This window comes from Manis javanica, chromosome 1 (genome assembly GCF_040802235.1).
Source record: "Manis javanica isolate MJ-LG chromosome 1, MJ_LKY, whole genome shotgun sequence".
Classification (NCBI taxonomy): Eukaryota; Metazoa; Chordata; class Mammalia; order Pholidota; family Manidae; genus Manis; species Manis javanica.
Window position 1 is genome coordinate 164,136,104 of NC_133156.1, and position 21,452 is coordinate 164,157,555.

The 21,452-nt window shown below is 54.0% G+C and overlaps 1 protein-coding gene and 1 long non-coding RNA gene across 2 annotated transcripts in view; both read left to right on the forward strand.

The window, feature by feature from the left end:
• Positions 1-18,450, forward strand: part of FAM178B (family with sequence similarity 178 member B) — a 78,266-nt gene extending 59,816 nt beyond the window's left edge. The window contains 7 exon segments of the mRNA XM_036994653.2: positions 2,490-2,519; positions 2,521-2,616; positions 16,596-16,659; positions 16,662-16,672; positions 16,931-16,976; positions 16,979-17,076; positions 18,418-18,450. Coding sequence (XP_036850548.2) covers positions 2,490-2,519; positions 2,521-2,616; positions 16,596-16,659; positions 16,662-16,672; positions 16,931-16,976; positions 16,979-17,076; positions 18,418-18,450 — 378 coding nt within the window.
• Positions 9,324-12,252, forward strand: LOC140850324 (uncharacterized). The gene is made up of 3 exons (XR_012132949.1): positions 9,324-9,450; positions 11,770-11,934; positions 12,160-12,252. It is a non-coding gene; the product is annotated as an uncharacterized lncRNA (long non-coding RNA).
• Positions 18,451-21,452: the final 3,002 nt, after the last annotated feature.

Consider the following 21,452-nt stretch of genomic DNA (forward strand, 5'->3'; position numbering starts at 1 on the left):
CTTGTGGACCTCAAGGTCTAATGAGGGAGGGTGCTGGGTGGTGATAAACACATTGCATAGCATGTTGGGTCATGAATGCCCTGGCAACAGAGGTAATGCAGGGTCAGGGGATCAGCAGGTATAGGTGGTGTGGGCAAAGAGCCAGGAGTGGGGTAGTCAGGGACCTGAGGGTAGGTCTTGAGCAGGGCCTCGGGGGAGGACAGGACAGTGGTGCTGCATCTGGTCGCTGGGCCCCTTCTGGGCACAGGCTGTGGGGAGCATCAAGAGCCACCTGGGGTCTCACAGACACTTAAGATCCTGGCCTTCTGCACTGTGTGAGTAGAAGTAACTGCCAGGCTATGCACAGGTGTGACCAACTGTGTGGACAGTTGCCTCTCCCGAACTCATCTCCTCCTCTTGCTGGGCAGGCTGACAAGCCTGCCTTCTCGGGTGATCATTTGCTTCTTGTCTGGAGGTGTCTCTTCCTAGTGTGCTGAATGTTTGCAGAGACAGCTCCTAGTGGTGGGGGTAAGGTGGGGAGAAGGGATGGTCAGGCCCTGGCCCCCTGCTGGGACCCATGTGACCCAAAGCAGCCCTTTTCCCAAATGGGTGTGTCTGCTGAAGAGGGATGGCTGGGACTGCCAGAGCTGGAAGTGGAAGAGAATAAGCAATCAGAAGGTGGCAGCTTGCTGCACTGTGTGGAGCGAAGCTGTTTTCATGGAGTGAGAGGAAAAACATGGGAGCTAGCTTGCTGCTGAAGCTGCTGCTCTGTGTTCTTGGGCCCAGCCCCTCCCAGAGCTCCTGCAGCTGGGAGGGTCCAAGCTGGGGTGAGGCTGCCTTTCTGAGGGCTGCTTCTGGGGGTCGTGGACTGCAGAGCAGAGCCCAGCCCCTGTGCTTGCACAGCTGTGAGCTCTAGCCGCCAGGGCTGTTTTGGAAACTCCCCAGACTTGCAAGGCCTGAGCAAGGCAGTACAGCTATAGTTTTGGTGAAGCTCCAGATGGTGCCTCTCTTCACCCAGAACCTTCCCTCTCTCTCTTTCTTTGCCTCCTCCTCTCCTTTTCTAAAGGGATCAGACACTAGTCCAAGAAGCTCTGGCCCCCTTCCAGGAGCTGAGGCCCTGGGCCTGACTCCCAGCCCACAGCCCAGCTGCTCTTGTGGGCTAAGCCTGAGGCCTGCTGAGGTGCTGAGCAGGTGTCTGTGGGTGAGTCAAGGAGAGGAAACCAGGTGTGGTAGGCAGGGCTGGGCTAGAGCAGGTAGCTGGGGGTGGGGCTGGGGAGGCTAGAGCCCTAGCCCTTTCGGTTAGCCTACACCTGCTACATTTAAGGAGATGTGCCCCTGTGAACTCCCTTGTCTCTGCTTTCATTCTGCATCCCCTCTTGCCCAGGCTGCGTGTGGCCTCAGAGGGGCTAGAGGCTTGAAGACTGCCTGCCTCCTGCCCAAGCCACAAGTTAGCTCAGGGGCAGCTGGACAGTCCTTGCTGGGACTTGGCCAAGGGGCTGCCCAAGCCAGGTGCAGGGGCTGGCCAGAAGTGGCTCACTGCAGACACCTGTACTCACCTAGGCCAGCAGGAGCGGGGCACTCCACCCACTTATTTAGAGAGGATGGGCAGTTTAAATGCAGGGTGGACAGCTAGCAGACAAAGTGACATATCAACCAAATGCAATGTGTGGGCCTTGTGCAGAACCCCCATTCCAACAAAACTACTGTAAAGACATTTTTGAGATGATCAGAGAAAACCGAACATGGGTGTTAGATTGTACAAAGAATTCTTGGTAATTTTGTTGGGCAATAGAGTGATACTATGATTATGTTGGGGGAAAAATTCCTATCCTTTTCTATTAGAAGCTCTTTATGGGTAAAATGATACAATATTTGGATTTGCTGTAAAATTCTCTGGGAGGAAGAGGAGGGGTAGAGAGGAGTGCTGAAGTAGGGCAGGAAGATGAGGTATCTTCAGGCCCATTCCAGCATGAGCAGGGGTTGTGGGACACAGGCAGAGACTGGGGGACACAGCCTCTCTCCTTTCACAAGCATTGAAAACCCCCACAGTAACTAGTTAAGTGGAAGAGGCACCCAAGGAGAACAGGCCTGCAGATGAGAGCAGCAGCGCAGTGTGGGAAGGGTCTCTTCGCCTGGTGGCAGTAGAGAACCGTCTGCTGGTCTTGGTTCTTCTAGAGTGTCTGCTTCCTCCAAGGAAGGGGGTAAAAGCTCCAGCCTACAGAGATCTTCCTAGTTCACTTCCTCAAGGGAGTGCACACCCTGTGCCAGGCCCCATGTGAGTGGGACCCTCCTCTCCCTGGAAGAGCATGCAAATGTCTTCTCTTTGCAAACAAAAAACTCAGCTCTAAGAGCCCACACAGTCCCTAAGTGACAGGTGGATTCAGGTGTTGGAAGCTGGTGGTCTGGCTCCAGAGACTGTGACCCACTGCCACGACCCAAGGGTCCAGGCCAGGACACCCGCAGTATCTCCAGCACCCTCTGTGAGTGATGGCCTCCTTTCTTCTTGCCAGCTGTCCTCGCTCAGCCACCTCCTGAGCTTCCTTGAGGCCATCATCCCTCAGGCAGTACCTGAGCTTTGGGAACTTGCCACCCAGCCAGGAGCAACAGCCAAACGCCGGTGCTGAGCTTGACTGCAAGGTGAGCCCCTAGCTTTGCCTGCTTCTGACAGGGTGCCAGCCCCAGGGGATGAGGGTGGGGTAGGGGCAGCGCTGTCCACAGCTGCCAGCCCGCCTCAAAATCCTAAAGCCCCAGCAGACTGACTCCGTCTGGTGAAGGTCTACACAGCCTGCCATGAGCGCCTTGCCCGTGACCCTCGCAGAGGTACCGTGCATAGGTGTGCATGGCCCACCCTGCTGGTGGGTTTTGCAGCATCCTTTACAGCCTGGTGTGGCTCAGCCATGGGATCCTCTGCTAGTCCTACAGCACAGAGGCTGCAGGAGCTGAAATGCTGATGAGGTGTGGGAAGCGAATGTCCCGATGAGAGAGGCATCCTGCTCCCCCAGGGCAGAGCTGGGTCTAACCTCCCTGCTGTTCGTTGTCATGGTTGCCACTGAGGCTACATCCTTGGCCTTTCTTGGGTCCTTCCTGACTTACCAGATATTGCCCAGCTCTCCTGAAAGCCGTGTTCTGATGGGAGTCTGGGACAACAAGGTACCCAGAGTCTACAGGAATGGTGGGCCTATGGGCCCTTGGGGTGAATGTCAAGCAGGGCAGTGCAGGGGTGCAGGGGCCTCAGAGTGGGAGTCTCCAAGCTGGGTCCGGGGGTGGGGGTGGGGTATTGGAGTTCAGTGAGCTCCCGGTCCCTGGGGATTTGGGAATGAAGACTGGAGATCAGGATCTTCCTAATTTAGAAAAGTGGTAATTTCAAAGACTCATGCAGAGGTTGGATGTTGTTGATCCAGAAGTCCAACCTTTGGGCATAGGTCTGTAAATCAGATAAAGGAATTAATTAGTGAGCACAAATGAACCATTAAGAAGATAGGATAATTCCCAGGTATCTGCTCCTCTTCTGGAACATGTAGATAAGGTTATCTTTCAGTTGTGCCTAATATTAGTGCATTTATTAGGCTGCTAGTTATGGAGGCTGAATCTAGGTGTTCCTAGGCCTCTAGAAAGGAGGTCAAGTCAGCCCCTGGGCGGAAGGGGTCCATCTGAGCAGGACACAGTGGTGGGCCTCAGGACTGGACTGGGGGAAGGGAGAAGGGGCTGCGAGAGCAAAGGAGAGGCTCGCGTGTGGTCTGACCCAGTGAAGGCTGTGACCTCCAGACACCTTGGTAGCCACTCCTCTGACCTCCCTGGCAGAAGCGTCACTGCCAGGCGGAGGCTTCCAGTCAGTTCTAGGCCCATCTGAGGTTCAGAGTCCATCTGGTAGCAGATGTCCTTTCAGCAGCCTGGAGGAGGGCACTTAGTGGGCTGAGGGAATCCTTTATTCTGAGCACAGTTCTCACACATGTAAAGGAGGCTGTGACACATCCCCCTGGTCAGCTGCCATATTGGAAAAGACCTGTTTGGCGAGGAAACGAGGGGCCAGTGTGTCTCAGCAGGGCACCCCAAAAGTATAGGGTGTACTGGTCCAGGGCAGTGAAAGGGGCAGGTGAGGCCGAGGCAGCTCTCAGCTGGGGTGGGCTGGAGAGGGACGCAGTAGGAAGTGGGCTCGGTGTGGATGCAGGGTCTGAACAGACATGTGAAGTGCTCTGGGCAGTCACTGTGGTGCTCAGGAGGGGCCAGGGGGCAGGTGACCAGCTTGCCCAGCCCAGCCCCACTCCCACCTCAGCCGCCTGACTCCTCTATAGGCCCCGGCATGTTTCATCCTCAAAGGTGATCAGGCCACTCACCAGTCAAAAAGAGCTGTGGCGTCTCCCACCCTGTTTTATAGGGAGTGGTAGTCTGGGCCAAGGCTGAGCCTTTCATTCCCAGAGCTCAAAGTCTTTGCCTTCTTTCTATTGGAGGCACAGTGGGGAAACTAAGGCCAGAGTGAGGCCAGCCAGAGGTGACCCAGCCTGAAGGATATGGGGACGTGCCCTTTCCCAGCCCTTGGGGCTTCCAAGCTGAGCCCCATCCTCCGGGCCCTGCTTGCTCAGTCTGGGAGATTTCCGGTGAGACTGGTAGACAGCACTCCTCCGGCCTGCAGATAAACACTTCTGCCAGGCTCCCCTTCCCCTGCTCTCCCTACCTCCTCTCTCTGCCTGGGGCTTGGCCCGGTCTCCTCCCTCCCCAGGGAGGCTGGCAGCCTTCTCCCCCTCTGTCTGGCCTCCCCTCCAGGATTGGAGAGCTGCTCTCCGGTGCTCAGCACACGGCTTTCTCTCCTCACTGATCCCATGGCTTTGCAGTTGCCCCCTTACTTATGTCCGAGGCCAGACTGTGGGCACAGCCAGTGTCTCTCAGCATGGTGTGGCGTGTTTGGCACTAGATGAGTGAATGAATGAACAAATGAATGAATGCAATGTTAATTCCTCTCTCCCTCTGTGAACATCTTCCACCCCATTCTGGCCAATCACTCTCCTGCCCCACTTCTAGAAACCTTCCTCCCTCTGCATGCCCTCTGACCAGCCTCTACACATTGGTACCCTTGTCTCCTAATGTCCTTGTTTCATTAAGGCCCCAAGGGCTTGTCCGGTTGGAGTCCCTTGGCTTCTGAAGTGTTTCTGCTTATGACAGAACCAATCACAGCACACGTTATTATAAGCTAGTGCAGTCCCTGCATGGGAGAGCTACCCACCAAGTATAATAAAAGAGGCCACGTGCTCCCGCTGCCTCACCGCAGGGGCTGGGGGTTCCTGCACTGGCGGTTTGTCCTCACTGGGTCCGTCACAGTGTCCTAGCAAATCCTGGCACAGCTTGTGTGCAATATAACAATTCTACTTCTTAACGAGATGATTAGAATACTTTCAGCAATTTAAAGTGCTTTTGGATAAAGAAATGATCACTCATCCCCTTGATGGTTATTGGGGGCCCTGTGCTTGCCTTGTCTGAGCAGGGTTGTCTCAGAGGAAAACAACCATCTAGGTCAGAGTGATGCTTAGGGGTCTGGGACAGACCAGCAGGAGCCAGGTGCCCTGTTTGGCTGAGAGAGGTGGGAGACAATGTTTTCATGCAGGACTGTATTCTGAGAGTTCACCTCTTGGTGCTTCCCTGTGGCCCATGCATACCAATTCTACAAGAGACCAGCACCTTCCTAGGCCCTGTGTGTGCATGTGTGCGTGTGTGTGTGTGTGTGTAACTGTCCTTTCAGCCACTCTACAGACAACCATTGTGTAACTGAACTCAATTTGCCACTGTCTCCTCAAAGTGATCAGCTTGGACTTCCAACCCAGATCGAGGGGTTTCCTTTAGCTGACTTGCATAAACCATTTTTGGCCGGAATTTGCCTAAATTCATTCTGTCCGGTCCCATTGACTGTGTGTGTGTGTGTGTGTGTGTGTGTGTGTGTGTGTGTGTGTGTGTGTGTTTATTTCTGTTGTTTATTGCTCTGCCTTTTTTTTTTTACAGTTTTATATTGGTTTTGGGTATACAACACAGTGATTCAACAATTACATACATTACAAAATGCTCACCATGGTAAGTGTAGTTACCATCCCTCATACAAAGATGTTACAGTATTATTGACTATATTCCCTATGCTGTACTTTCATCCCCATAATTGTTTTATAATTGGAAGATTGTACCTCTTTTATCACAACAGTCAGAATTACTAGTATCAAAAAATTAAGTAACAAGTGTGGATGAGGATGTGGAGAAAATGGAACCCTCATGTACTGTTGGTGGGAATGTAAATTGGTGCAGCCGCTATGGAAAATAGTATGAAGGTTTCTTAAAAAGCTAAAAATAGAAATACCATATGATCCACTAATGCCATCTGTGGGTATTTACTTAAAGAAATTTACTAATTTGAAAAGATATATGCCTTTGTTCATTGAAGCGTTATTTACAATAGCCAACATACGGAAGCTACCTAAGTGTCCACCAATAGATGAATGGTTAAAGAAGATGTGATACATCTACACAGTGGAATATCACTTAGCCATAAAAAACTAAATTTTGCCATTTGCAACAATGACATTGGACCTAGAGGGTATTATGAATGAAGTAAGTCGACAGGGAAGGACAAATACCATATGATTTTGCTTGTATATGGAACCTAAAAAACAAAATAGACTTGTAAACACAGAGAACAGACTGACGTTGCCATGGGAGTGGAGGATGGGGAACAGGCAAAATAGGTAAAGGGGATAAAGAGGCACAGAAAGAAAAAATGGGGGAACTTTGAGGAAGTTAACTATCTCTTTTTGTGTGGAAAGAAAACTAAGGTCCACAAAGTAAGGGATCCCTGAGTTGGGCTACATTGAGGTACCAGGAGCCAAGTCTATCTCCTCGTCCCCCCAGAGCCTGATGAGTGTCCTCATGGGACAGACAACCTGGGGTCCGTGGAGGGTTCTGCATCTGTGATGATCCCCACCCCAGAGCGGCTGCAGGAGGCCGTATGGCCTGGCCTGAGCCCTGCCACTGCAGGCAGCTGCAGTCAGCCTCCTCACCGTGCACAGCGCCTACTGTTTCCCTGTGCCTGAGGCCTGGGGATGGCTTGTTTATTGGAGAAGTGTGTTTGTCAGGGTGGATCTTCATGGGGGTGGGCCTGTGCTCCAGACGTGGGTGATACTGCAGGGTAAACAGACTGCCCGCTGCCCAGACTCCTCTGAGTTCCCTCCTGGGTCCCTGCACACCTACAGAGGGTGAGTGTGTGCGTGTGTGTGTGTCGTGTGCGTCTCCTGGGCAGCTTTGTGGTGTGTGGGGGTTAATGGAGTTAACAAACTAGTTCTGCTGCCTTGGCTCCTGCTGCTGCTATGACTGCAGGCTGGTCTGTCCCTGGGTTAGGTGACTGTGCCAGGAGCTGCCTTAAGTGACTGCACTGTGGTCTGGGAATTGTGGGGTAAGGACAGGGAGGGCGCTGCTGCCCTGTGGCTGCTGTGCACTGCCTCTGTGCTGTCCTGCTGACGCTCAGCACCAGCAAGGGGCTGCTTCCTTGGGCATGGCTGGGCACAGACCCCTTGCCTCGTGTCACCCAGAAGCTCAGGTAGACTGGGAGTCTCTCCCTCTGCCCAGCCTCTGCCTTCTCACCTGCCAGTGCCCCTCCTCCTCCTGCCCCTCACCTGCACCTTAGGGACAGCCCTGACCTACAGGGATGGGACCTTGGTCAGGCCAAGATTAGGTGGATTGGGAAGAACCTGACTGGGTTTAAGGAACAGAAAATAGACATTTAGGATTCCTTACTTCCTCCCCAGCTAGTCTGTGGTTTGTTCTTCTTGACTTCCTCCAAAATGAGGAACATCAGACATTTTTTAAATAAACCTCGAAGAGATGGCCTCTCAGAAGCTGACCCTAAGGAAAGATCCGCGTAGCAGCTGCATGTGTGTCACTCGCACCTGTGTGGCTGCCGAACCTCTTCAGAATGCATACTTCTTGCATCTGAAGGCCACACGGGCCTGGGCCCAGGTCAGCTCTGTTTGGCTCCCAAGGGTGCTGGCTGCTTTGCAGGTGTATAAGCAGGGCTTGAAGTGACAGAACTAAGCCAGGGAGCGCAGTCCTGGGTCCTTTGGGCAGCTTTGCAGCAAACCCAAGCCGGCCAGAGGCCTCAGCAGCTTCAGGGCCTGCTCTCTGCCCTACCCTACCCCAGTCCTCCTGAGGACCCTCAGGGGACCCTTGCTAGGACAGTTCTTACCCCACCAAGGGGACTTACCTCCTTCTGGCCTAACACTCTGCCTCAGTTTCTTCATCCTTCAAGTCCTCCCAGACAGCTCTGTGCTTGTCTTCCTCCCATTCTCACTTAGGAAGAAGGGGCCCGTAGTGCCTGTCACATCACGTTCAAACCCCTCCATCAAGGCCCCCATCAGCGGGCCATGCTTCATCTGTCTGGTTTTTCTCCTGCAAATCAAATCACACCATTTGATTCCAAGCAATGAAAATCTTTCCCAGAAACCCTTCCTCAAGCCCATGCTTTGTTCCTGCTGTTTCTGCCTCCCTGGCAATGCCTAGCCTGTCTCTCCTGTCCTTGGCATCCTGTGGTCATTACAGTCTTCTCACTCAACACATGGCTTGTCCACATGTTACTTCACGCACCTGAATGGAGTGACCTTGGAGGGCCAGGTCCAGAGTCTGTCTCAGCTGCATTCCCCATGGCTCCTCCTGAAATGCCTGCACGAGGGACCCTTTCCCACCTCCCTGAATGCAGCCCTCCAATCCTGACTCTTCTCTCTCCCAGGCCAGAGCCAGCCCAGAATATGGGTGGAGGAGCTATGCCTTCTAAGTCCTTGAACTCAGCTCCCACTTCGCACCTGGGGAGGACCAGAGGGATGGATGAGGGCCCTCACTTACTGTCCTCGGTCTGGAGGAGCAGTTGCCAAGCAGACCATGGCCTTCTCAGCTGCTCTTCTGCTCACTGACTTTTCTGTCTCTCCTCCCCTGTCTTTGCCAGGACTCCGTAGCGACAGAAACACAGACACACACCCTGGAAGGTCCTGGGACAGCTTACCAGGCCCAGTGGCAAGGGGCTAAGCAGTGTCAGGAAACTCAGTGCTGTTCTCTGCATCTTAGCGCTGCCCTTCCGTGCATTCCCAGGCAGGCTTTCCCCACTCATTCTGAGAAACTCCAGGCTTACATCCTTCCCTCAGCAACCCTAGCCAGGGAGAAAGAAAGTGCCTCTGTCTTAGAGTCCTAACCAGAGTCCCAGAGTGGAGTCTCACTGGGTTGTCTTCAGTCATGTGCTCCTCTCCACGGCAGTCACGTTGCCAGGCACACAGTGATTTGCCAGCCTGGCTGCTCTCCTCCTCTGGAGTCAGGGCTGAAGTCACCACCATGAACAACTTGGCCTGGGTGTAGGGAAGCCGGGACACTCTGACAAGGGAGGGGACAGGACCCTGGGCACCCGGAAGCCATGATATCCACCTGGTCTCAAGCCAAGTGCAGTGGCCCCACACTCTGGTAAGTGTGAGGAGGGCAGGGCTTCCTGCGCTCCTCCTGCCACGCCAGCAGGCCAGGAGACACAGGAAGAAAGCTAAGATAGAGTGCCGTTGCTTTTGAGGAAGCCCCCGCTCTGTGAGCGCTGCCAGCTGCTGGGGGATGCTGCGGCTGGTCTTAGCAGTTCCCTCCATGTGGCACCCATGTGCTGATGTGTACGTGCACTCCAGTCATAGATTCTCAGACATATGTACTGAGAATCTTGTCCCTCTCTGGGCAGTCGGCAGAGCTCGGTTTCCGGTCCAGATCCTCCTGAGGTCAGGGTCTTTAGTCCCAGCTGGAGGATGAGGAAGAGCCAGCCAATCCTCAACTGTCACCTCCCCTGCCCCCCATGGCCATCAGGAAGCCAGAAAGGAAGGGTGGGCTGGATGGGAGCACTCTAGCAAGGGTTTGCCTACAGGCCCTAGGTTCCCCCCACCAGCAGACATGGGAATGGGTCAGATGCTCTGAGATAACCTCCCTGCCACAGATCTGCAGGAACAAAAAGCCCTAAGGCTTTCTGCTTTTGTCCCAATCCCATCTCCCATCTCTTTCCCACTCCAGCCCTACTACCATGGCCTCCTAGACCCTCCCTATCCTTGGTACCAAGACCAGAGACCAGGGCTGCTCAGGGTCCAAGCCCATGTCCGGGACAGAGTTTAAGAGAATCCTTCTGTCTTTTAGGGGAGTGCAGGTGAGGGACTTATCTTCTGAGGAATCTGAAGAGATGGACACACGCTGGGCCTCCAAGGTTTTCCAGCAGCCTCTCCACCCAGCTGGGGCCCTGAGAGCAACTTTCTAGGCACTGGTGTCCCCAGCAGCTGCGCTGGACATCCTGTTCCTGCCCAGATGCTGCCAATGTGTCTCCCATCACCCTCAGCCAGCCTCATCTCTGCTCCATGTTTAACTACCCCCTCACTCCCAAACATGCACTCTGATTTAGAGAATTGAGTGTCCAGCCTTGCAAACACCAGGGTGAGTCTGGCAGGCCCTGCCTGTGATGTCCGCTTGCTGGCCTCTGCCCTGTGCCCTCAGGGACCCTGGACTAGGAAGACATGTTGTGTCACCATCTCATTTCTTAGTGATTGGTCGTGTGTCCTCAGCATTTCCTACTTCCTAGGACTTAGGGACAGGGACCTGTCCTGGTCAGTCACTCCAATTTCGGTCTTACTTTGGGCACAGCCCTCTGCCTGCTGTTGGAGTGCGGCCCATGCTGAGGCAGGACATGCACCACTGGGTCAGGAATAGCATGGGCAGGAGGAGGGGCCGCGGGGGCTGCACATGGCCACAGGAAAGAGGCGGCATCCTAGGGGTGACAGCAGGGGCCGTACTCCAGGAGGGGTCCAGACAGGGCTCACCGAGAACAGCTGAGCCCCTCTCATCTTTGTCCTGGTGGACACCCCAGCTGGATGGGCTTTGGCGCTCTCACCAGGTGGAGGCCCTTGGCTTGGGGCCTGCAAGTAGCCCTGTCTTGGGATTACTCATTACTAATTATTGTTATTTGCCCAACCAGTGGTGGAGTACCTGGACCATGCCCTTGGGCTCAGGCTTGAGGGCCCATTCCCTTCCCCAAGGGAGCAGCCTCAGCCTCTCCCTGTACTGCCTCTGGCAGGTGACTGGGCCCTTGCTGTGCAGTGGCAAAGGGGCTTGTTCTCTCTGGAGGAGGGTGTCTCCAGAATTAAATTCCCTTTAGGGAAAACACACACACACACACACCTGACCCCAGCCCACCCCCAAGGCCCCCACAGCTTAGCACAGACCTAACCCTTACTGTGAATGGTTATGCCATCAGAGGACTTCTCCTAGATAAGCTTCCACATCTAAAAATGAGCACCACTAGGTCTCCTCTGTGAGCCCCACAGTGTCAGGGCACTGTGAAGTGGTGCTATAGGTTTAAATTTTAAAAAAGAAAGAAAAAAGTCACTGGGACCCAGCTGTAGACTTGAAATGTCCCAACATAAACCATCGCAGCTGCAGTGTTTCCTGGACAAGATTGGTTCTAGAATTGACCTTCAGCATGTGTGGCATCCACGTCTCTGACAGAACAAAACCTCTGAGAAAGACCCACACGTGGCACCAATGGGACCTCTGGCAGGATTCTCCTCCTGGGGTCAGGTGTCAGTGGGGCTGGATGGGACCTCTAGGCAGTTTAACAGGGCTGAGAGTAGCCCAGCCAGACTGGGGCTGAGCGCAGGTCCCCAAGCCTGGAGTCCAGCACCAGTAGGTGTTCAGGGCCAACTTCCTAAGCAGGAGCCAATGGCCTAGCTGGGTGAGCATGTCCTCACGTCAGTCTGTCCTCCCCAGCTGGTGTGCCTGGGCATCCTTACTTCTGCCCCATCCCCACAGCAGCTGCCCCAGAGCCTGGCTGGACCTGCTCCCACTAGATCCTCCTGCCAATGGCAAGATCTGCCATCCTCACCTGGCCTGGCAGCTACCAAGGAGAGGGCTTAGTTTGAAGACTTGCCTACGGTAAGCCTAGATTTTTGGTCATGACCTCAAGTGGGAGAAACCATAATGTTCTGGCCCGAGTGGGTAACTTCCTGGGATATCCTCTCTCTTCCTTTCTGTCCTTTTTTAAGCATAAATAATCCAGGCCACAGCCTGCTCCCTTGGCATTTGCTAGAGGGGAATTTTGTAAAGAATGAAGTTCTTGGGAAATGTTCACCCTTTTTCTCTTCTGTCTTCCGATGAAAGTGCTGCAAATGGTGACTTGGCCGGTGGTTCTGCCGTCACAATTAGCTGGACCAGAACAAGGAGACATTGCCCATTCCTTGCCCGACCCCTTCAGTGAGTAACAAGCCCAATAGGCTGTCTCCTATGGGTCACCCTCCCCCATCGCCCTTCCCAAGGGGGAGGCCAGGGCCTGCTTTAAAAGGCTCTAGGGCCAGGAAGGAGGCATCCTGCATAGAACTTGTCAGAAAAGTCGGCCTGCCCGTCTCTGGGGAGAGACCCAGAAAATGGGAGCTGCAGACCTTGCAGGATGGTTCTGGGAGCTGCAGGCCTTGCTGGCAGGGGACAGTCCTGTCTTGTTGGCACTGGGTTCAGACATGTCCCTTTCCTAGCCCTCAGACTGCCTGTTCCCAAGTTGTTGGCTGCAATTTCCTGGATCCCATTTCCCATGGGGGCTTGCCATCCTTCACTCACACTTGGGGGAGGAGGCACTGGGCAGCCTGAGCTGGTGAGGGCCTATTTTTCAAATAAGATTCTGAAGGCTAGACAAATATAGCCCCTACCCAGCATACAAGAAGGGCCTCTGCCCTGCTCTTTAACCGTGAAGCCACCTTGACACCCATTAGGGACTTGGAAGGGGCCTCAGGCTATGGAAAGGCCACCTTGCACTTCAGCCGTGGAGGAAATAGGAGCAGGCAGGGGGCTTCAGCACCTACCAGCACAAGCACAGCCACTGCCTAGAAAGGAAAGACAGAGGCCAGTGTGCCAGCCAGGACAAGAATGGGCTTGCTAGGTTCAGCTATTGGTCACAGCGAGACAGAGGCAGGAAACGCAGCTCTTACACCTGGCTATTTACTTTGTATCCTAATTGGAAGGCCTAGCTCTCACCCACCCCTGCTGGCGCTCCAGGGCCAGCCTCGGGTCTCCCAACCCCACCACCCACCTCTAGGATTTTCTGAGAAGGGAGACTGGTTCAGGCTCCGCCTGGCTGCAGAGCCCCAGGGGCTGCTAATTTGTGCTTTTCTGACCCTCACAAAAGCAGGGTAGAAGAGAGGTGGAGTGGGAGGAGGGGTCCAGAAGCCATACCTGCACCTGGTGCCACTGAAGGAACACCTGGGTGAGGTCGGATGTCCTCCTACAACTCTGATCAACACTGAGCTGTCCCCTCAACAAGGGTCTGGGGGAAGTGAAGGGAGGTGATTGGGGTGCTTCCTCCACAGTAACAAAGTCCTTTTTTTTTTTTCCCCAAAAGTACTACTACAAAGAGCACTGCTCTGTCATGACTTTCGACCACAGGTGGCACCTTATCCCCTTAAGCTAGATCAAAGTCCTCCTGAGGGCCTCCCTCTCTTAGCCCCAGCGCCAGGGATCACCTTCCAGTGCCAGGAAACAAGGCGTTCCACCCTCCTTGCAGCTAGTGGACAAGTTTTTTTCCCCTTGGGAAAACCGGCTTATAAAATGAAGTTTAACAAAACTGTTCTTAAGAATTACCACTTCCTTCTTGCTCTCCCCCCACACCCCTACCCCCCAAAACAACCACATTCAGAATCGTTTTTCTGGGATTTTCCCTCCAGATTGTTACAGGAATCAGCGTGGGGACAAAGTTGTGAAACCCGCACACACAGAGCTGTAGAAGTCACTTTTTCTCAGTAAATCCCGGCTGCACTTTCCTCCAGGGCATTCCTCAGATCCCAGGCCCACCCTTACCACGCCTCCTCTTGGAAGATAAGTTCTGTGGGGAAGGATGATGGGGGTGTTGCCCGGGGGTGGTGCCTGGGGCCCCAGGGGCCAGGACTGCCTCTGCACCAATCCCAGAGCACCCAAGGTCCCTGTTAGCCCTCCCCCTCCAGTACTGTGCACTGGGGCCTCTGAGGTGCAGCTCCCTGAGCCTGCGGGCCCACCTCAGGTGCTGGGAGTACTTACAAGTGAAGGTCTGAGGTGTGCCTTCTCTGCCCAGCCCCTCCCAGGCTTCCACACCCACCACCATCCTCTGACCTTCCAAGGTCCCCAGCCCCTCGCCCTTGGGTATTTTCTTTGGCATCTCCTGCCACCTCTCACTGTCAGCTTGCTTGATGCCTTCTCAAAGAGGGGCATTGGTCCAGAGGGCTCTAACTTTGTATGCTGATTATATGAGTGAAGCACACACATTGTAGAGAATTTATGTTTAAAAAAAAAGGGAGATCCTGTAATCCTTTCTTTTGGGGAGAGCCACATCTTCACTCTGGTATATTCCATCCCAACTGATTCTGTCACCTGCTTCCCCCAGAAACCTCCAGTCCATCCCACAAACTAGCCTCCATGCTCGAGAGCCTCGAGTGGCCTCCACTACCTACTGTCCAGACCCTCTGTGGCCATCCCCATCCTCAGGCCCTCCTCCCTTCCCCTAGCCAGCCACCTGGCAGCCAGTGCCCAGTTCACCCTTCCTCTGCTCCTTGCATCAGCCCAGAGATCTGTGGTGGTGTAATCTCGGCTGTGCTCCTGTGCCCACAGGGCCATCTTCACCTCAGATCCTTCTGTTTGAGGCCTGGTTTAGCTTAGTCACTTCCTCCCTGAAGCCTTCTGAGCTGCAGACCACTGCTGCCACCCCAAAATAACTAGAAGGACACTTTTCCTTTTTGTTTTGTGGGGAAGCTGAGATTTAGTATCTGTTGACCAAATGACTAATTGCCATTCGTTCTTCAGCATCCTCTCTCTAATGTCTGGGTGTTTGTGGATGTGTCTTAGTCAAGGTACAGTGTCTGGCACTCAGGCCTGAGCCTGCTTTATGGGGGGGGGATGCAGGGGGAGGGGGATGACAATGAGCCTTTTGCCAGGACTGCAGAGTTTGGAAAGAGTTCTGAAAGCTGTGGATGTCCCTAGGGCAAGGCGAGGCTGGGGAAGGGAGCCTGTGGGAAGCACCGACTCAGAGCCCAGGCAGCTGCAGGACCCAGCAGGTGGAGCTGCCTCAGAGCAACCCTAGCTTTCCCCACTGTGTCTTCTCTGTGCTTGTAGTGTGAAGGGCTGCCAACCTGGCCAGCCTGTGGGCTCAGGCCACCTGTGGGCCTCAGCTGTCATGCTGAAGAACAGCTGGGGCCCGGGCTGGGCAGGTGCTGCTGGTGGGAGACCAAGGCTGCGGGGCAGGTGGCTTGTGTCCTCATGATTTTGCACCACAGTATTTGAGCTCAAGAAGACACTATCGTGCCAAGTCTGGTGCCCTCAAAATGGTTCTGGCTTCTGCTGTAAGGGGGTTCCTGCGTCTATGAAAAGAAGCAGCCACCATTCCAGGGGCACCTCCTGGTACTCGAGGAAGAGAGGTTGGGGTAGTGAAATAGGAGAAAGGGATTAAACCTCAATTATAAATTAGTCAGGGATGAAAGTACACCATAAGGAATACAGTCAATAATGTAATATCTTTCTATGTTGACAGTAACTACACTAGTTGGGGTGAGTACTTAATGTAGATAGCTGTTGAATTACGGTTGTATACTTGAAACCAATATAACGCTGTGTATCAACTATATTTGAATAAAGAAATATATATATATAAAACTTAAAAAATAAGGGGAGATGGGGGACAGGAGAGCCTTAGGCTGGTTCTGAGCTCCATCCCTATTGTCACCAAGCTAGAGCCCTGCAGGCTGTCTCTGGAGCCAGCTCTCTCATCCCAGCTCAGCCTCAGGGCTGGTTATAAGCCACAGGCACAATGGAAGGGTTGTTCCTGTCACTTTCCCTATCTTAGACCTCAGAAGTGTGAGGGGACAAGGCGTCAGGCACCCCTGAGTGGGGAGCGGTGTGCCCAGAGGCTGGAGTCCCATCTGCCCTCACAGAGAAGCCTCACCTGTCTTTGAGGTGCTCCCTGAACCTTCTATGCACAGCAGGTGGACATCCCATGGGTGAATGGGCACCCACGGAATCCAAGTTTACCTGGGGTCAAACCATTCTCTCCTGGGATGAAATTGGCCTTTGCCTATTTGCAACCCTCAGGGTTCAGCAGGCAGAAGCAAGGGTATGAGTTGGTGGGTAAGGTGTGGAAATGCTTAACCCACACTGCCTCCCTTCTGCCTCCCCTTTCTCACCTGCCTCCTTGTATGTGCCACATCTCCCCATAGAAGATGGTGGCACTCAGTCACAGTGTCCACAGGCACACGCGCTTCAGGGAGCAGAACAGAGACCGAACACCATGCAGAGGTCAGAATGGACAGGCCTCCCTTCCCAGTGGGCTTTCTCTGCTGGAACCTCAGGATGGGTGAGTAACAGTGTAGGTTTCTGGATGGCAGAGATTTCTTTCTCTGAGGGGAGGGAGGGCAATCATTCATCAGAGGGAGAGCTCTGAGTGAGTGTGGTCTGGAGCCCTTCTTGGAGACGTCCCCTCTGGGAACTCTGGAAGCCCAGTGGTAGGTTGAGTCCCCACCATGGCCTACTGAGCCCACGAGGTGCTGGGAGTGGGAGTCAGGGCCCACTGCACTGTGCTGTCTCCCCAGATGTGCTACCTGTGCCACAGCCTCCTGACACTGGCTGGGGTGGTGGTCAGCTGCCAGGACATTTCCTGGACCACTGGGTGAGTCTCTCAGGAGCCCAACCCACTGTCAGGAACTGCACAGAGTGGGAGTCTGAGAAAGAAGGCAGCCTAGGGGAGCCAGGCCTCTTCCTTCTCCCTGTATCCCTCGAGGAGTTCCAAGGGATGCTGACCTGTGCCCCTCTCCCTAGCCTCCCTTTCCTGCCCATCTTCTGAACAGTCACTCAAATGTGTCCCTCTCTTTCTCTGACTTCACTCTCCCTTCTTCCCCACTGTGGATGTGATGGCCTGTGCCCCCAGGAAGAGCTGCAGCTGCTCTGCGCGCAGTTGGACCAACATGTCAACACCAGGAGAGCCCTCAGGCCATGCACCAAACCAAACTCAAGGACCTGGCTGCCCAGACCTACATCCACTGACAGGAGCTACTGGCCCACTGCCAGCCCCAGGTGGTGCCCCTCCAGCCCCCAGATTGTGAGGAAGGAGAGTAAGTGGTCAGGCAGGCTAAGCAGAACCAGCATCACACCCACCCTGCTGAACTGCTGAGCTCCTGGCTGATGGATGGGGGAAGAAGGCAAGGGGTGGTGGGGAGGTCTTGGAGGACCTTTGCCATTCTTATCAAGAATCAAATACCCAGCATGAGGGTATGGTGAGGGGGATACAGAGAAGCTGACTCCTAGGCAGATGCAAAGAGAAACTAAACCCTGGAGAAGGAAGAGCCTGGGAGTACCAGTTTTTCATGAGCAGTGCCAGGATGGGGCACTAGAGGCACCAGCTGTCGGCCCTCTGCCCACTTGTCCTGCAGGCCTAGGGCTGGACTCCTGCTTTGCTAGGAGGGACACTCCTAGGCTAGCCTAGTCCCTCCAATTTCTGTAGCAGCGACCTCCATAGCCCTTATTTTCTGATTATCTAGGTGATAACATGCATGCCTAATAATTTTTGAGTTGAAGACGCTTTTCTTCATGAATCCAATTAACCCCCATGAGACAGATAATGTTAACATCCTGTTTTACAGATGAGCAAGCTAACCAGAGTCACTGAGAGGTTAAATAGCTTGCACCATCATGCAGGCAACATGTAAATGTCAGAACCAGGGCCCAGAGCCAACCTGCCACCCAAGCCTGCACACTTAAGCCCGGTCCCAACCCTGCTCTGGCAGCCTCCCTTCTGTCCCCTCAGCGGGCAGCAACGGCTGGCTTAAGGGCTCTTCCCTCCTTTGGTCTCCAGCCCTTGATGGAGATGAGCTGGTTCTGAGGAGACTGTCTCCCCCCTCCCTCCCAGTGCTCCTTGGCTCCCAACTTGGCTGTCCTCTGACTTCTCTTTGCTTGTCCTTCCCCCTGTAACCTCTGACTTGGGGCTGACACATCGGCCACAGGCTGTGGCTTGGGTCTCAGATTTCGCAAGTCTCCTGAGAAAGCTGTGGAGAGCAAACCTCACCCTCAATCCCCAAGGAACTAGATCACACTAGCTTCTGGTGGGAAACTGTGTTTGTCATGAAAGGAAGGAAGAGTGATCGTAGCCTGGCCAAGCCAGGGGGCAGGCCCCACCTTCCTTCCAAACTGCCCTGGACCTGTGAGCTGTGAATAGAGGGAACCCAGGCGAAGCACTCATGTGCTGTGATCAAGTGGCCTGTTGACCTGCCATGTCCTCGCCTGGACCAGGAGCCCCTGTATTCTGGTCACTCAGTGCCTGGCATGGACAAGGCTTGGAGTGGGTGTGGAGATGGAGCATCAGGATAGTGGGAATGCATGGGCCTGGGCCATGACACCCTGTGTTTGTCTCTGCCACAGGTCCAGTACTTCAGGCCCTGGAAGGACATCTGAAGGAGCAGGGCAGGGCTGGGCTGGCCCAGGGCTCTTGTCTCTGGCAGGAATTGAACGGGGCTCAGGGAACGGGAGCAAGTGAAGAATGGAGGCCAGAGAAAGACCAGTCTAATGAAGCAAGAGCCTGCTGCACACTGCCCCTGGCCCTACCAGCCAAGGCAAGAGGCTTCCCCTGCCCGGCCTGTCCCTCAGCTCTCCTCCCCTCCCAGCCATCTCTTCTGTCCCCACAGCCTTTGTCTCCAGAGCTCTGGTGTCCCTTGCCTTCTTGGGTCCTGCTGAACCTTAGTCCTCCCCACCCTCCTTCCTCTGTGTTACTAGGAGTTTCTTTGTGCACATTAAAATCTTATTTCTGCGTCAGTGATTTAAAAGATGTCTTACAAGCCCTATTCTGAGGGCTCATGACCAGCACCTAGTTTCCTCACACCTCTGTTTGAGCTTTGTGGAATTCTCACCTCCAAAGGTCATGTGACCCCTGTCTTCAGCACACACACCCTCCCCTCCATCCCGCTGAGGGAGGAGTAGTTATCCCAGTGGCTCCAGAGCTGTCAGAAACCCTGGAAGCAGGGATGGGGAACATCTGTTTGGACCCAGTCTGGGACCACTCCGCACTCCCCACCCGCACTGGAAAGGAACCACAGAGTGAGCTCATGATGAGCTCTGTAATTACACTTAATTCAGTTTATTATTGAGCTTTGAAATCAATTCCCCAGGCTTACCCAGTGGGAGGGCAGTGCCAAAAGGCCAGTCCAGATACTGCTTTTGTTTTCTTTCAGCCTTACCCAACATCAGTTTTGTGGGCCCTGATCCCTAATGGGGCACTGAATGTCCTGTCCCCCTTGAGAAGTGAGTGGGCTGTCCATGCCCCCAGGAGATCCCTGGGTATGACTTTCTCTCTCTGCCCACCCCTTCTGAGAATCCATTTCTAGTCTCTGGACGCTCCTGACTCTTTCTGGGATGGTTTGGGGTTTTGAATGGGACACAAGAGGCAGATAGGAAGTAGCCTAGGCTGACCCCTGCCCAACTGGCCTGTGCCCACTCCTTAGCTCAACCCGAGTCTCTACTGATGAAGCTTTACCATGGCTGGTGTTTGACTTGCTGTTTATGTGTCCTTTCCCTTTGCTCTTTCATGCCACAGCGGGCAGGGTAAGATGGATAACTAGGAGAGAGACATGCCCTTCAGGCCAAGCAGCTCAGTTTGCAGCCCTGAAGTGTAGCCCATCACTTCCTGGGCCTGTTAGAAACTGCTACCTCCCTCGCTGGGTCCCTAGAATGCTGGGAGCTGAGGGACATCTATAATTCAGAGGGCAGGCACACACGGCGGAGTGCTGGCTACCAACAGGTCGCCTCTCTGCCTTGCTGCCTTTGCCAAGGTGAGGTAGAAGAACCTCTCTGCCATGGCAACTTAGATGCCCAGGTGACTTGACTCAGAGTTTTGGTTTCTGTTCCTGGCTGCATCACAGGCACCCTTGGCCGGGACACCACTGAGGCCCCAGTGGCATCAGGTAGGCCTGAGATACTCCGATAAAAGAGCGGAGACTGGTGAGACAGCCTCCTTCGCCCTCCCTCAGGGCTATCTCTGCTTCTGACACTGCACATCCTGACAGTTAATCCTCGGCTATTCAGTTTGCTCTGGAAACCTGGAAATCACCTTTGAAATTTCCCTCCTTTGTTCTCACAGCCAAGGGCACAGAGGGAGTAGGGAACCTGAGACGCTGAACCAGGGAGTTTCCAATGCTCAAAGCTGGCCCTACTTGGCTCTGAGAAAGGGATGGAGCAGTCCATCCGCACAGAGAGCTGGAGCTCTTCCGCCAGTCCTGGCTCTAGTACACTGCCTCCACTGCCCCTGTTCCCCAAGCACACGCATCCCCCAGAGAGAAATAGATACCAAGGAAGGAGGTGTTGGTGACGACTCAGTCCCTCCAGAGACCAAGCTGAAACCTGAGCAGAGGTGTGCACTGTGAGGTCACCCAAAGGCGTATGCTATCCCCCAGGACATGTTATAGGCCCTCTCTGGAACTGGCTGGCTGCTGACAAGACCTTCTAAAACTAGTCTGGGACCAGTTATAGACTCAGCCTCCTCTCAGCCAAGAGTTCCATAGTGGTGCTGGCAACTTCACCACTTGCCCTTTCCACGTCCCAAAGCCCCTGGAGAATGGCTGGGGATATCCTGATTGAAGCTGCTGGAAAGGCGGCATCCGGGGCTGTGATGACGGATGTTTTCCTGCTTCCTTTTGGTGATGGTGGCAGGGAGGGGCTGGGAAGGGAAAGGCTTCCCAGGTGGACAGCTTTGATAACTCTCTTTTGAGAGGAAGTAGAGAGAGGAAGTCCTTTTCCTATGTCCCCACTCACCTCAGAAAGATCCCTGAAGGATGGCTGACCCAGGATTTCTCATTTCCCCTTCTGTGGGTGACAATAGCTCCTGGGTCCCTTGAAAGTCAGCCAGGCAGTGTTGACGGGAGAAACCCAGCGTGAACCCTGAGCGCCCCTCCTGTCAGCTACCTCCAGAGAGCTAGAGGGTAAGGAGCTCAAGTGAAGGATTCATGGCACATGACCAATGCGTGGGGGACAGCGCAGGGCCTGGGTTTCCATCCAGGTAAGACCCTTGGAACCATATCTAGGGACTGGTCTGAGGTGCCAGTGGATCCTTTGAGATCCTCAGAAGGTATTCGTTTAGTACATCTCTGACTCTCTTTGACTTGGCCACAAGCAGTTGAGCAAATGGGGCAAGTAGGAGGGTCTGTCAAGGCTTAAGGAGTTGGTACTTTCCATAGAATATGCCAAATAGGTCCTACAAGGACTTGATAGGTACATGAGCCCCTCCCCCTCCCCCCCAATTAGTAACTTTTTTACATCCTTAATTTAAGACCCAGGAATCCTCATTTGTTTCCCATAGTGCTTTTGTTAAAAAAGTCGTGCAGGAAACTATCCCCTCCCCATCCACCCACCCACAGAAAAAGCCAGTGTTGGAAATGAGCAAAGGTAGAAAAGCTGAGCAGGGTACC